Raw genomic sequence first — 16,220 nt, 5'->3', positions numbered from 1 at the left:
AGCATGGATGGTGTTCTCTTCTACCCCTCGACTTGCAGGGAATGATGAAGGGATAAGCAGGAAGAGCCAGAAGATCAATGCCTGGCTCCAAGCCTGGTGTCACCCACAGGATTTTGGGCAATGTTGGAGGGATAATGTGCCAGTGAGGTCCTTCTGTCTGCTCCACCACGTGCTGAGTACACTGGAGCACATCTGGAATGTCTATGTGCCAGTGAGGTCCTTCTGTCTGCTCCACTACGTGCTGAGCACATCTGGAATGTCCCTGTACCAATGGGCACAGCACCCCAGCCAGCTGTGGAGGCAGGGGATGGAGATCCAACAGCAGCAGAGACACAAGGGTTGTTGAGGTGTTAGAAACCACAGAGGTGCCTGAGAACAGTCACGTAGGAACTGGGGCTTCTCCCTCAGGAAAGGTGTTGGGATCAACAGCCCAGCTGAGGAGCATCTCCCTCAAGGCAGGCAGCAGGGGCAGCCACTGGGCATAGTGTTGCAATCACCTGGTGCGGGAGGTTCTCCAGAAGGATCTGGACAGGCTGGATCAATGGGCTGGGGCATTCTACATCTTACAGACCTTCTGCAGAGGGTTGGGGAGGAGCCTGGAACTTACTGGGAACAGAAGGAACAGCCTTTAGGAAGATTTAGGAGGAGAAAAGTCTGTGCTGCCTGTAGCACTTCCAGAAGCTTGGTCTCCAAAACAAAGTGGGTGGAAAATCTGGTGGTAAGGTGGTAAGCCACTACTGAAACAGAGTCTGGTGCACATGCTCTACTCCCCTCAGGTCAGCAGGAAATTAAACCCCCTGCCTGTGTGAAAATGTATTTACAGGCTGACTCTGCAATGCTCAGGCCCCAAGGGGCACTGCCAGGAACACCCTCCTAGGGACACTGCCTCCATCTTAGCTCACCAGTTAAACCATTAGTAGAGAAAACAGAATGAAAAATAACCAACTGTTTGGCTCAAAGAACTCTCAGCCATCTAAATCTTCTTCTGTTTGAACATACCTCAATTTTTAATCATAGAAATGTCTAAAAAATTGCCCCTCTGTTGTTGTTTCAGCAGACAGTCTATGGCTGCTCCTACCAGTGGAAGGAAGGGTCAGGATGAGAGCTCTGGGCACACCAACCACCACGTTGGCAAAACATCATCACAAGCTGTGCTTAAAAATATCAGACATGGACTTTTTTTCCCAAAATATATTGAACAGCACTTGCCTGTTTACAAATAATTAATCAAAATACCTACAGAACTTGACATTTCTCCCAGTGCTGCTCTGGACCTAGTTTCACTCATGCACCATCCCACCCGAGTCCGTGATGCATGCAAGGTGACCATCAGGAGCAGAGGTAAGAGGCAGCCCAGGTCCTCCTGGCGTACACATCCCGCTGCTGCTTCCATCACTAAGTCCAAACTCAAGTCATTTTCAATCCATCAAAGCCACAAAACTTCCACCTTTTCTCCAGGCTGGCCCCAACCCCACTCAGCTCCTGCCTGAACGTGTTCTGGAGTCGAGTCATGAGAACTTCCACCTCTGCGGTGCAAATCTGTGGGAACAGGACGAAAATGTCACTGAGAACTCAGACATTTTTGGTCAGGGAAGCCCTGCAGTTACTTATATTCAAGCACAAACAAATTTAATCCTCTTCCTTCCCTGCTGGCAGCTTCCAGCAGCCAGGTTCTGCTCCCCCCAGCTCCTACCCCACCTCAAGCCCCAAGCCCTGCAACATCCCCAACATCACCCAACCCCTACAGTGATCCAGGAGGAGACAAAAGCACCAGGATGAATCCAGAACCAATGGGGAAACCTGCCCTCAGGAGACCAGGCACAAAAGGCCAGGGCAAGTCCGAGGCTGGTGTGCTCACCCAAGTGGCAGAGAACAGAAGAGCCTGATGCCCTGCAGGGCAAGGGTGCACTTGGCACGGGGCCCTTCTGCTGAGCTGACTGCAGGAACCTCCAGCAGCCCCTTCCAGGCAGAGGAGTGATATGATGGCACTTCTTTAGGAGCTCCAAAAGAAAATAAAGGCAGCTGTTTGCCTCATAGACAAATTCAGAAGAAGAATAAAACAAATAATCAGCTGTGACTTGAAAGGGCTGGAGGGAGCCTGGAAAACACAGGCCAGTGAACTGCGCTTCCACAGAGCCAGGCAGATTAAACACTAAGTGATAAACAAAAGCAGCTACAAGGTCCAGACAATTCCCATGCTGGTCAGGCCCTGCTCCTAGGACACCCTAAGGAAGACAACTGAAGGATGGTGCACCAGAGGAGCGAGATGGAACTTCCTTGAACCTCCCAAAGCCTTTGCACAGTCCCTCCCCAGTTATCCTGCAGAGGAGCCTGCAGCCAGTGACACCCAGATACGGAACAGAACAGCAGCTTCCTGGTGCTTTAGGGAAAATGCAGGATCACAGCTCCTGGTACTGCCCTTCTGGACCCCAGGACTCAACCCTGCCCTTCACACCAGCCCCTGAAGCAGGGACTGGGGGGCAGAGCTGCTGCTTCCCTCGTGTGAGGCCCTTGCACTGCACCCTCCTGAAAAGGACCTCACAGACAGTATCAAAACAGACAGAAAAGGCTCAGTGAAGGGCTACAAGTTCAGAAATGCAGAAGAACTTTGCTCAGAGACACAAAAACAGTAAGACTGGTTGGTCAGTTTAGAAAGAATATACACAAACAGTGTCATGGCAGATCCTACAGATAATAAATAGCATGCAAGGGGTGGGCTGTTTGCTCCTTCCTCAGAGGTCAAAAGGATGACGGAAACCAAAGGCAACAAACTCGAAGAGAGTAAACAAAAATACATTTTGGATGGAGGTCCTAAAGATGGAATTCACTGCTCCAAAATAGAGCTACAGTCAAAGGGTTTCCTGAGGTCTGAGCAGGATGGGCACGTGACCACCTGCAGTGAGGACACAGCCCCCAGCTCTGGGTGTGGGTCAGTGTTGGGCTGCATGAGGAGCTGGGGAGCCCTGAGCAACCTGGTCCAACAAGAGATCTAGTGAGCCAGTCTGTGATGCCAGGAGAGGTCCCCCCTGCCCTCGTCCTCTTCCAGCACAACATTCCCACCACCGCAGGGCAGGGCAGGGGGTGCAGCTCACACAGACCCCCAGCAGGGCAGGGGGCTGGGAAGTGTTCACATACTTTGCTGTCCAGGCGCTGCAGGTAGGAGCAGATGTACTCGATGCTGGCTCCAAAGGGGTGCACGTGCAGGAAGGTTGAAATTATTCCTGGGAAAAGGAACAGCACAAACTCAGCCTGCGGAGCCGGCCGGGAGCGCCGGCTCTGGTCCTGCAGGCACAGCCCAGGGGGACCCAACGGGCATGTTGGGTGCAGTACAGTGAGGTTTGGCAGACAGGCTGCAAAGGAAACAACTAACCAGCTACACTGGTTAGTGCTTAAACCAGGCTGAGGTTATCACACCCTTGAGCCGTGACTTGAGGCTGGAGCCCAGAGCAGCAGCTCACCCTGCAGGACGTGCTGCCCTGCGGTGCCACAGGCCCAGCTCCACCTCTGCCTCTCACTGGGGGCTGCACAAGAGCCACAGACCTGGGGAGACCCCAGGCCAGCCAACCTGGAGCCTTTCCTTGCCTCCAGGACTCCCACCTCCACCCCTCAGTTCAGGCCCCCAGCAGCCTCACCAGGCTTATCACAGAACTCACCAACCAGCAGGACTTCCCGCTCAGACCTCACAGGGCTGCTGCTCAGCACCTTCTCAGCTGGACACTCCTTCTCCTGGCTGCAGGCACAAGCTCTGGCTGCACTGCTCTCCTGCAGGGAAACCACAGGGCCTGTTCCACACCCCAGCAGGGCTCTGTCCTGGGTTCAGCACCATCCAGCACAGATCAACAAAGCAGCAGCTCCCTCCGACTCAATAGCCTGTATTTGTGTCTTCCTGCCTCTGCCAGTCATGGCACTCCTGGCACTGCTCTTACCTGCTGTTCATTTTGCAAAATGCTCCCAACACAGCCCAGCCACACTCATGCTGCTGTGTCTGAGTGAGCAAGCTGGGTTAAAAGCCCATGAAGTTAAGCAAGATGCCACAAGACATGCTTTACCAGCTCCATCCACTGGCACAACATCCACTGGAAAAGGGCATTATTTTAAATAATAAAAGAAAAAACAGACTAGAAATAAAATCTTGCAGTGACCAATGCAGCTACAGATGTTTGTTTTTCAGATGCCTAAAGGGAAGGAAAGTGATTAATCAAGTGCACAGAGGCTGCAAAGGGGTTGGGATCAGCTTGTCCCTGACTTCAGCTTTTGGTACTGAATTAAAACAGAATTTTGCACAGTTCATCATGCCCAAAATAAAGATAAGAATGGCAGTGATGCAAGACCCTGGTGGGTGCACTGAAAGCAGAACATTCCTTTATTCCTCAGTTTAATGTGGAATTCCAGTGGCCTGAGAGGTACAGACAGCTCTAACTGGAAAGGGCTCCAGACACTAGTGAAAGGGATGGGACTTGGGCCAGGAACAAAGATAGAACTGACCAGTCCTTTGGGTTTGCTCAGCTCCTCCTGCCAGTGCAATTCCCAACGGGACAGGACTGAAACTGCAGTCCTGGCCCAGGCAGGCTGTGATTTGCTTCTGCAGGGAAAACCAGTCTGCAGTGTGGGAAGGAGCTGGCTCCAGGCTGCCCCAGGGTCTGCAGGGCAGCACAACCCCAGGCACACGCTTCCTGCTCCCCCTTGGAGACCCCTCAGATGTTTTGGGAAGCTGCTAAAATAACAGGGCAACACATTCTCTTGCACATCAAACCCCACTTCTGCACCACAGTGTTGCAAGGACCTACTGCTCTTTCAGCCAGAAGCTGCCAGCAGCAGGTAACCTGGTGATGTCAGTGCACACAGGGACAGCCTGTGTCACCACACACACCCCAGGGCAGCCACACGGGAACCAGCTGCTCACTGCACCCCCCTCACTGAGACCTTCTGACTAAGGAGGCAGAAAATAAACTCTTGGACTTACATTCCCTTGACAATCACTTGCATCTCTCTCCTTGTCCTCTTCATCTGCCATGCTTTGCTACAAGCAGGTAAAGAAAAGGAAAGGTTATTGACAACAGCCTCTTATCCCTGGTCTTTGATACCAGGCACTGAGAATTCCTGGGATACAAAAGCCACTTTTTGTGACTACAAAGACATTTATCATCTTTCTCAGCTCGTGGCACAAAAAGGTGGGGCTAAAGACTACAATCTGAGACAAGATTTGGCTCTCTGGTCCTCAGTGAGGAGTGCTGTGGTTCTTTTCCACCCTGGACCAGAGTATCTGTGCTACAGAGGGCCAAGCAAGTCCAGGCTCATGCACGAGTCCAGAACCAAGAGTGGATCACACCTGAGAAGAAACACTACACACTTCTGTTGAGAATAAATCCAGTCAGCAAGGGAATATTTTAACACAGACAAAAGCTTTCATTCCAGTCATGTTTTGTGGAGGACAGATCAAAACACAACCCTAACATGCAAACCTAAAAATAAATGTTTGATAATTAAGTTGATTTTTTTTTTTCTTATCTTTTAAAGCTCAGATTGCAGAGAAATACCACTGTCTGCTATCAAGTGAAAGCTAATATTGTATTTCTAGAGCTGCCTGTGCTGACTGTCCCCCTGGTACATGCAGCAATCAGCAAGTTCACTACTGAGCTGCATCCTCCAGTTGGGTAGGTCATTTTTTCTGGCTTTCCAAAGAACTGTTCCTAATCCCAGGCCAGGCAACTTCTGTGCTCTGATTTCATGATGGGCCATGAAATCCAAGGACTGGATTTACTGCTGAGAATAAGAAAGCCCTGGGATGGCACCTACCTGCTCCTTCAGGTTTTCTAATAATGTTTCCAATTTTAATTTGTCTTCTTTCACTTTTTCTAGCTCAGCTTCTCTCTTTTTGTATTCATCTTGTACTTTCAAAAGGTGCTGGAAGAGAAGAGATAAACTCAGTTCTTAACCTGATGGCTGAAAAGGAATAAGGGCTTTGCCACGCAGACCAGAGAGATAATATTCAGAGCAATTAAAAGGTTAACTCTAAACAAGAAGAAAAATGTTCTTCGATGTGCCTTAGAAATGCCTTTGTCTATCAGCACACAAAGCAAGAAATGATTTTGTCAACATGGGGCAGTAATTCCATCATCACCAAACCTTCACTGCCCCCAAAATCAAGCACGTGCTGTGCCTTGGGGGTCTGCCCCCTGCTAGAACTCCTCCCCTCCCCCAGGCTGGTTCATGTTATGGCCATGAACATGGGAAAGAGCAGCATGGAAACAAATGCCCTGGGGAAGTCACCTTAAAGCCCTCCTAGATCTCTAGCCCCATATTAATACAGAGGTGCCTTGCAATTGAAGGACATACTCTGGAAGGGCTGCTGGGTAAGGAGGTTTGCACTGTGATTTGCACAATTCCACACTGCAGAAAAATGCCACGACTGCTCCCCACCAGCCCAGGGGTGCAGGATGCTCCCAACAAGCCTCACAGCAAGCTGGGCACTCCCTTGACCAGCCAAGCTCAGGAGAAAGTTGCTCCCACTTGCCAGTTTTGATCCCACAGAAAAGCACGACGTCTTTGCTTGTCTTTGTGTTCCACATCCCACCCTCTCTGTCCCTGCAGCAAAGCTGCACTTATCCAAGAGCCCGGGCCCACCTTCTGCATCCCCTGCAGAGCCTGCTGGAGAAGCTTCATCTGCTGCCCCTTGGTGGTGTCCTCGTCCCTGCTGGCCTTGCCCTGCTCCTGCTTCAGCAGCTCCACCTCGTTGCGGTAGGCGTCCAGCTGCCAGCGCAGGCTGTCGTTCTCCTCCTTCAGCGCCTCCACCTGGGACACCAGGGCTGCACAACAGGCCAGGAGGGCTCAACACTCAGAGAACAAGCAGCCCCGAGGTGCCTTCCCCGGAAACAGTTGCTCTGAGCTGGGAAAAGGGGTTTTACCTGATTCTTCCGTTTCTTTCATCTCCGACGGGTCTTCTATTTCTTCATCAGACATCTCCATCTCCTCCTCCCTCCGGATCCCCATCAGCTCGTCGTTATGGATGTTACGGATTTCCTGAGGTCCAGAAAGCAGAGGGGGGTTTAAAGAGAGATGACAAGGAACAGACTGGTTGGATAACAAGATGCTGAGATCTAAGCCTGCAAAATGCAACTCCATGATACAAGAGAGTGACGTGATACAGGAAACCTTGGCACAGCCTATTAGATGAAGGAGAGGACCTGGCACGAGTCAGGCTGTCAGTGCTGTTGCCTGGACCATCACTTGGCACTGCAGGTACCTGCAGCCCCCTGGCCTCTCTGGCAGGGCAGAGGGCTGCATGGATCTCCCTGGAGCAGGGACACATCTCTAAGTGACCTCTCAAGGCTGGCCAATCCCACCTGCTCCCCCAGAGAAGGTCTCCCGCCCCATCCAGCTGGCACTGGGCAGAGGGAGAGCTCTGGAAGGCAGGGAAACCCCTGGCTCAGCCTCCCCATCCCTCTGCAGAGCAGGACAAGCATCACTCAAAAACCAACAGTCCCACTCAAGGAGATGGAGATGTCAGGAATACTCACTAGAGCCACACACCCACACTCCAGGGCAATTTACCACAGCTCCACTGGGATTACACGGCCCAGAAACAGCCCCAGGGGAGAAGATACAGAAGATTTGCTTATGAAATAGAATCAACATTCAGCACTTTGTAGACTTTACTCTAGTGGCCAGAAACTTGTCAGCACTGAGCACCTGTCCACCAAGAGCAGCCAACAGGGAAAACAACTGTGCTTTCAGCTGGGGTAACTGGGCACCTTGGGGACAGCAAGGGGGAAGGGGCGGGAAGGAGGCGGATCTGGGGGCGATGGGCAGCACTGCCTTCACTCCCAGAGCCCCTGCTGCCTGCCCAGAGACCACCCATAAAACAGCAGCTGGGCTGGAGAGGAAAAAACATCAGAGAAGCCAAAGCCTTGAGCGAGGTCCTGCCCACACCAGGGAAGGTGCTGGGGCAGCTCCCACAGCCTGGTGCTTCATCAGGTCTCAAGTTTCCATGGCTTCTCACCAAGCTGCCTGCACCAGCAAGGAAACCTCCTGAAGTCACCACAGATAAAAAGAAAGCCCTGCCCAGCCTCAGTACCCAGCATGTACCCACTCCCTGAGCTGCCTGCTGGGATTTCCTCCAATGCCATGATCCATAGGATTGAATTCTGCCAAAAATTAAATTCTGTACCAAAAAGATGCATCTTGCAGGTCCACCTTCCTTTCAGAGGAGACCCTAAGCTGGGGGAGACCAGCAGGCTGAGCCCAGCAGCAAGAACTCCTGGAAAAGACCTCACCAGTGGGTTCACAGCCTCTTCCCACCTGGAGAACTTACCTTGGAACAAAAGACAGCTCCAAATGGAGAGAGTGCTCCCACCCCAGTCATAGTAAGCAACCTCAGTAAGCAGGAAAGAACAGGAGCAGCAGGGCTCAGAGCAGAGGCATCATCTGAATCAAGAGTTTCCACCTGGTTTATCAGGTATAACACAAAACCAAAGCTCCTCCTTTAACTCCTATGAAAGGCTTGACTCGGTGGGATTTGGGAAGAAATCCCAGAGTGGTCTCACAAGGAGGGCACTGAGTGCAATCCACAACTGGGACCAAAAACCTCATCTTCCAGAGGGTCACTGGGCAACATCAGACAAGTACTTTCTCAGCTGGTGTCCCCATCCCAAGAGGGAACATTCACTCCTGGCTGCACAAGGCTCTGGAAAGCCACATGAGGTCCAGCATTCAGTACCTTGGCTTCCCAGGCCAGGGAATCAAAAGAAAGGAAGATGGAAATCCAAAGCTACTAGGATTTCTCACCCAAACCTGACTAACTCACATGTGTGTGGACAAGACCCTCCCAGCTGTTGGCACATCTGTGCTGAGAACAGCACCTGTGCCAAACCCCAGCTCCTGCCCAGCCCCTGGGACACAGCTGCCATCAGACACATCCCGACTGGCATCCCCAGCACAGTCTCCATTTCTGACATGAATGACAAGATCAGCTCAGAGCTGCTCAAGTTCCTGCAGCAAACAAGAGTATTTCTGAACACAGCAGTGGCCCCCTGGCCTGGGATAAAATTCATTTCTCCCAGCTCTTCTCTGCACTTCAGATCTGAGTCCTGCTACTTCAGAGAGGCCTTTATTGTCAGTGTTATCAACTGAGTCAAGCTCCACCTCACTCTAAAAGCTTAATGAGCAAGAAAAACACAATGTCTCACCCTCTCCTCCAAAAGCATTCCTAGCCCAGGGGGACAACACTTCTGCTACTTGGAGCACTGACTTTTCTAGGGAAGGGAGACAGAAGGGGGACTCTAGGGAGACAAACCCTGAGCAGGAGACCCACCACAGGGCTCTTCCACCACTCCTGGCAGCCCTCCACATCCCCTGCAGCACAGCTGTCTCCTCCCTCCTCCTCAGGCCACACAGACATCAAGGTAGGCTCTGCTGCCAGAGGCAGCCAAGCAGTGGGACATCCCTACTGCACCAGTGACAGAGGCCAGCAAATACTCCACCACAGACCCCAGGACAAAGGTCTCCCAAACCATCCCCTTCCCAGCCTCTCTTCACCTTAGCCTTATTTTTTCTGACATTGTGCCTGACTCCACCAAGATTTGAAAGGATCAGATGAGGGACTGAGAGCTATCCTTCCTTTTGCAGGAGGAGCAGTGAGAGCCACCTGCCTTCTTCCACCAACCCCATCCTTGTCACCCCCTTCAAACCCTGTGTTCCACTTGCAATGTGGCTGCATGGGGTAAATACAGAAATATGAGGACATCCTCCCTCATGTTTTCCAGACTGTCCAGCCACAGTTATTTCCACCTCTCAAGCCTGTCAATAAAAATGTGACAGAACAGATCTCTGATGATGAGGGTTTGTTAGGGTTTTTTTAAACATCTCTCTATAGACCCCTCATGTTCTAACATCAAAACCAGCAGAAAACGTATCAATAATTATTGTCACTGTGCACAGCTCCAGTCAACATGCAGACCTCAGTGTATTGCCACTAATGACACAAATACCCAGAGAGAATTAATTACCTGTAACACAAGAGACGACTGAGCAATTCCCACCTTTCACTGTGAATTAAGGTGTTATCCACGTGAGCACTGTGCAAACTTAACATCAAAATCCTGACAAGAGACTGTGCTGGAGGATCTAACACAAAAGAAAATTACCAACCTCTGCTTGTTTGCACCACACGCTGATGTTCTTACGCTGAGCTTTCGTGAAATGGTCCCAAGCCTTTTGTTTGGAGGCAGAATGGTACACGGCCACTATCTGCTCGACTGTAGGATCAAATCAGCAGGGAAACCAGGCCAGAGTATCATCCAGAGAGGGCGAACAAGAGGAGTAAAGGAGTAAAAAAGTGGAATCAGGCAGGTGGTTTGGCTAACCTTTTCCTACAACACTGCACTGTGCTGAAGCTACGCTCAGGAAAGGGACCCTGTGCCTGGAAAGAAAAGCGTGGACTCCCCAGGCAGTGCCCAAGGCCCAGGACATGGCTGGGGCAGGAGCACAGAGGGGCTGGAAAACACCAGGACATGCTGCCCTGCCTGCTGGTGTGAGGGTACACCCAGGGGCTCGGGATGGGGAGGTACAAGGGTGGGAGCTGGCTCTTGGGATGCTCCTCTGCCCACGGGAGCAGCCCCAGGGGCAGTGCTGCAGCCTCAGCACCACCACTCCCCTTCCCAGCCAACTGGGCCATCAGGCTTCCAGCATCAGCCACCAACTCCTTCTGCTCCTGGGGTTTATTCCTTCTGAAGGACTTGTCTAGAAAACTTGCAGAGTGTTTTTTTTGGAAACACAATGTGCCTCTCCTAGGACGAGAGCTCACCCAGCAGCAGAAAGCCCATCTACCTGATGTATTTGTGCTTTCACACCTGAGGTGCTGCAGCAGCCCTTCTTCTAACAGAAGAAAATCAGCCTCTGCAACTTGGAGCAACCCAAGAGTGGCTGAGATCCCAGTGGGTGTTCCACAGAGCAGAGCTGCATGCTGCTCTCTACTGCTGCTCACTCTGCAGGGCTCACTGCATTGCCCCTGGGCCACGTGCCCACATCTTTTACCACAAAGAGAATTAAAAAAAAAAACACAACACAACTAAAAAAAATCAAATCTTAAAACAAATACCGGCCAAAATGATTGAATATAAACCCAAAAGTTAAGAATGTTCACAACCTAGCCAAAGGGCTCAAGGAGGCTTAGTAAAATTGTGCAGAGGGTACTCTGAAAGGTACTCTTAAAAAAAAGAGTGAAGACTTGTTAACGAATGGGTGTGAAACATCCATTAGGTATCCATTATGGATGTATCCTAAGATGGCCCACACCTCTCCCTTGGTTTCTTGGTTCAATAAAGGCCCGGGGTTTGAAAGACCCAGGTTGGAAATGCTGTTCTGCACTAGGTTTTCAGGTGTGACTGAGACCAGGGCGTTGGGAACACTCTGCTGCATCCTACCTTTGGTGAACAAATCCTGCACACTTCGCTGAGGCACCAGATTCCCAGAACTTACCTTGTCTGTGCACAGAAGAGGAGTTGAAAAGATGACAGAACTAGTAATAGACTATAATTAAAAGAGGAAACAAATTAAGCATTCACTCTCTCCTCCCCCCAGATGTGAACCCTTACTGCAATAAAAAGTACCACAGGAAACTTTGATCTATGCTTATAAACTAACTGCAGTTGCACAGCAGTGATTGCCACTTCTGGTGTGGCCTTTTCAGACTCCAGGAATTAAGCACCTTCCGTACAACAACAGACAAGCAGGGTGCAAACACTACTCACACTGAACCAGAATCCCTGAGAGAGCAAGTTTGAACTTGTCTTTAGCTTCTTCCATCTCTTTCTCATGAGCTGCCTTCTCGTTCACCAGCCTGCGAACGTGGCTGTTGGCCGACTGGATCATGGAGTAGAAGTTGTTGGCAGTCCTCCTGTTCACCTCTCCACGCTCAATCCAGGTCAGCAAGGTCTGTATGGCCTCCAAGAACTTTGTTTCATCTGCAGCAAGGACAGACACCTTTACACCACAGCAGCACAGGGTGGCCAACACAGCTTTCAGGCCCTTTCCCCTGGCACTGCTGGCCTGCTCTGTCTCTAAGGTCATCTTACTTGGGGCTAATAACTACTCTTGAAATCATGGCATTATCTGGATACAAGGCTTCTACAAAGGAAGGCAAGTCTAACATCAAGCTGATGGAACAAACCATCTGTTGAGGTGCAACAAGATGAGGACTAATTGCTAGAAACCTACAGGCAAATTTCACGTGCCAATTCTGATTAAGAAATAAAATATCTCTTTGATGAAGCAAAATATCCTCCAGATCCAAAAGAATCAGGCCACATGCAGGGCTTGGAGCTCAGAGAAGGTCTGAGGACTTACACTAGTCCTCTGAACATGAACAAAAATAGTTTGGAAGATCCTGTTGCACTCAAGCATGGGCCTGCTTTTACTAAGAGACAGTTTTGAAGAAGAGGTGTCCAGGAGAGCTGCCCCGTGGAGGCTGAGGGCTCAGGCTGAGCGGGCTCTGCCAGCTCCGGGTGGCACCATCGCTTCAGTTCAGCAAGGGGACAAGTGGAGAACACAAACCCTTGTCCCAGCACCTGCACAGAGGGCGGCCAGGCCCTCAGACCCCTCTCACCTTTCAGCTTCTCAGCGACCACGCTGCACTCGTGGTCAGAGTAGTGCACGACGGGCGGGGGCGAGGGCGGGCGGAACCGCTCCTCCTCCAGGCGGCGCCGGTGCCGCTCCTCCCGCGCCAGCATCCGCTGCTTGCACTCCCACTCGTACAGGTCATCCCGGGCCTGGGCAAAGTCCACGTGCAGGCGTCCCGTGTCCTTCTTGTCCGTGCTGGAGCCCAGCCTGATGCGGTAGCCTGGCAGGGAGGGCACCCGGGTCAGGCAGGGCAGGTGATGCCCCTTTGGCACAGACGCCTCCCAGTGCCCAGCTCTGCCCCCTGCACACCAGAGCCCCCCAGCAGAGGAGTTCATGAGGAGTTCAGCAAATAGGGAGTGAAGCTGCAGCAGGAAACACTGCCAGGGGGTTGTTGCTATCTGCCTGTGCTTTGCAGATGCTGGGCAAGATCCTACCTGGGCTCCTCCTCCTCTGGACACCAGCAGGTGCTGGGTCCCAAAGAGCTGAACTAGTGAAGAGCCTCTCGTACTGAGCACAGCTGCTCACACAGGGCAGGCAGTGGGACCCTTCAGCATCATCTACAGAATCTGCTGGACATTTATCCAGGTGAGAGAGGGATGGACTTTGTTCCATCCCAATATTTTGCAGAGGTTTGCAGCACCCAAGATATCAGAGCACTGCTCTCTCTCCCATCAGGAGCTGTTTTCATGAATTTAAGCAGAAATGCAATATGAGCAGGAAAAGAGGCAAACTGACACAACACCAGACAAATCTTCCCATGGCAACGAAGTCAACCAGGATAACTGTAAAGGAGTCACTACATGTCTGCCCCAGAATTTCAGGCTGCCATCTGAGACAGACAGACACCTACCAGAGAGATAAAGGGCCTTGTCCACCATGAACTCCTCGGCAAAGCGGATGTGGCAGAAGTTCTTCTTGCTCTTGCGAATAGCAATGACCTCCCCACACTGCTCAAACACCTCCATGATGATCTGCTCTGTCCCGTTCTCTGGCAGCCCTCCAACAAACACTGTCTTGCACCCTGGGGGCCTCTCTCTTGTTGCTGGAGGGGGAAGATCTGAAGAGAGAGAAAGTGACCAGGTCAGTTTTTGGTTTGTCAGCACACGTTCCCTTCATCTGCCCCCTTTCCTGAGTGACAACCATACCTTCCTGGCTTCTAAGAATAAAGATTCCTGATTCTTCTAAGAGTAAGAACATCAAGCCTTATTTCTCATAAGTTCCTTATTCCTCATTCTGTCTTATTTTCAACTGCTTTTACCCTCATTTCATCACATTCTGCAAAACCCAGAGCACAGACCAAGCATGGACCATGCTGGCTGACCCAGTCCCCTGACCTCCAAGCACTCACTGTGCTCCTCCAAAGCTTTAGAGGATACATACAGGAACCACACCATGAAGATTAAGGGTTCAAATATTCAGGGACTAGAATGTTTTCTTCCTTTCTTCCCCAGTTCTTACCAATCCAACAACCAAAAAGGCTATTTACTGAAATGGCAAACACACAGTGACAAGAACAGGCTTTTCCAACTGCCCTGTCACCTGCTTGTCACCACCTACTCACAATGACTCACCCCAAAGGAATGTAATGGCTCTTCTCTCACTTTTAAAATAAAATATATGTATAGACACTCAGGTCCATGTGTTCCTATGCAGACAGAAACAGGAGGGAACAGAAATAGCCAGTTACGTGGGTTGGGTGGGAAGAGGGTGCAGCTCTTGCAGTGAATGATCTCCTTCACAGCAGGCATGTCCGGGGGGGTGGGAGGTGGGACTATTCCCAAGCCTGGCATCATGGGGTTGATGGGAGGAATTCCAGTCATCATCCCAAGAGCAGGATCAAAATCTAAATGGGAAGAGAGCACAGGAGTCAGACAGTGTGTTGGTCTCAGACAGTAACTGCTTTTTCAGACAGCAAAGGGAGTCCTGCCCCACATGGGCCAGTGAAACTCAGCTGAATAAACAGGGAGGAACATCACGAGAGAACTCACCAGAAATTCAGATTTCTGCCCTTTTAAAAAAATACTTTAAAATAAAATAAGACTTCTTAAAAACTATTGCATTGTTCATTGCCTCAGCCAAATCGATTTTCTCTGTTCAAATAAACTACCTCCTTTTCCACTCTGCAGACACCACCTCCCATCTAGTGCCAAAGCCTTTCCCAGTAAGGTTTAGGCACATAAAGAAACCTGTGGAAGATGGAAACAGTGCAAAACCTAACCCAGCCTGGTTAAATAGTCTAGCAGTGCTGGCAGTTTGGGACACAGGGTGAAGGGCACCACCTTGCAAACTAGACAAGTGCACCAATTCCAGCAGCTAAGAATGCGCCAGAATAATTTGGGGTGAAAGGCACACAAGCAGTTCAAGAAACACCTCACCTGGTCCTAGGCTTCAGTTAGCACTTTGGTCATTTCTAAGATAAAAGCAGGTGCTCTAAAGGTGCTCTTTAGGGAAAGCTGTGACAGCCTGTTTTAGCAAGACCACAGGGGCAGGAACAGGACTACAGTGCTGCCAACCCAGACGCTGCCTCCCCAGGTGAGCAGGCAATCACTCAGGCAGGAGACAGCATCCGCCTCAAGCACTGAGTGCAGTGAAGCTCTGAAACAGTCATTTTGTCTCAGGATTTGGATGCACAGGCTTCCTGCACTGCTGAGAAGCCAGGTACAGCACAGCTCTGTTCCTACAGGAGCTCTCTAACATATCCTGGATGGGATGACTCACTCATGCATAACCAGACATCAAGGTGATCATTCCTGAAGCAGAAACCTCCATTGATTTCTGCCATATCCATTTTACTGCCCCATTGCTCTTCTCTTTATCCTCCTTCCACTCTCTCTATGACAGTTCCAGTCCAGCTTAGAATGACATGTGATTGGATGTCACTGGTTTCCTGAGCTCTGTGTGGGGCTCTCCTGCTGGCCTACTGTAGCATGTCTGGGGGTAGCCCACAATAACCACTGTTTACACCAAAACCACGTGTTCTCATCTTCACTGAGATCAGTTTTAAAACACTGGCCTCTACACAGATCACTCACACACAGGAATGCATGTCAAACCCAGCTCATTAATGCTGTTTGTATATGGTAGGCATTTAGCTGGCCCAACTGAATCAGGCTCTTCCTAAGGACATGGTGGAAAGCAAAAGCGGGCAGAGCCCAGATGAGGTCCCATACCAGGCAGGAGGGGCTGTCCTGTCATCCCCATGGGAGCCATTCCCAGGTTGTTCATGGCAGTGGCCCAGGCAGTGGGGTCTGACATCGGCAAGCCCATCGGAATGGAGTCGAGGCTTAGGGTCCTGCCACCACCTGCTGAGAGGAGAACAGGGATGAGCAGCTTGGGCATTGTCCTGGTTTGAGCCTCAGCTCTTCTGCAGGCAACACACAGGTGGTCATGCCCTGGCCCAGGCTGCCCAGGGCAGGGGTGGATCCCCCATCCCCGGAGGGGTTCAAACACCAGGTGGATGTGGCAGTTCAGGACACAGTTTGGTGGGCATGGTGGGGTTGGGCTGATGGTTGGGCTTGATGGCCTTAGAGCTCGTGTTTAATCTGAATGATTCTATGAAAAAAAAAATCTAGCTCATTCAGGCTGATCAGCCTTATTATGCTTCT

The 16,220-nt window shown here is 50.9% G+C and overlaps 1 protein-coding gene across 1 annotated transcript; it reads right to left on the bottom strand.

The window, feature by feature from the left end:
- Window positions 1-1,407: 1,407 nt before the first annotated feature.
- Window positions 1,408-15,903, bottom strand: ENOX2 (ecto-NOX disulfide-thiol exchanger 2). Its single transcript, XM_010003438.1, has 12 exons — window positions 15,786-15,903; window positions 14,303-14,458; window positions 13,466-13,672; window positions 12,602-12,835; window positions 11,748-11,960; window positions 10,147-10,253; window positions 6,906-7,020; window positions 6,625-6,806; window positions 5,797-5,904; window positions 3,654-3,762; window positions 3,136-3,221; window positions 1,408-1,539 (listed from the first exon to the last, which is right to left on the bottom strand). Exons 1-12 carry the CDS (start codon window positions 15,880-15,882, stop codon window positions 1,408-1,410), a joined length of 1,746 nt encoding a protein of 581 aa, XP_010001740.1. The 5' UTR covers window positions 15,883-15,903.
- Between the last annotated feature and the right edge of the window lie 317 nt (window positions 15,904-16,220).

Source organism: Chaetura pelagica, unplaced genomic scaffold, assembly GCF_000747805.2.
Source record: "Chaetura pelagica isolate M959 unplaced genomic scaffold, ChaPel_1.0 scaffold938, whole genome shotgun sequence".
NCBI classification, from domain to species: Eukaryota; Metazoa; Chordata; class Aves; order Apodiformes; family Apodidae; genus Chaetura; species Chaetura pelagica.
The sequence above is the reverse complement of the archived record's forward strand: the minus strand, read 5'-3'. Positions and strand labels throughout refer to the sequence as shown.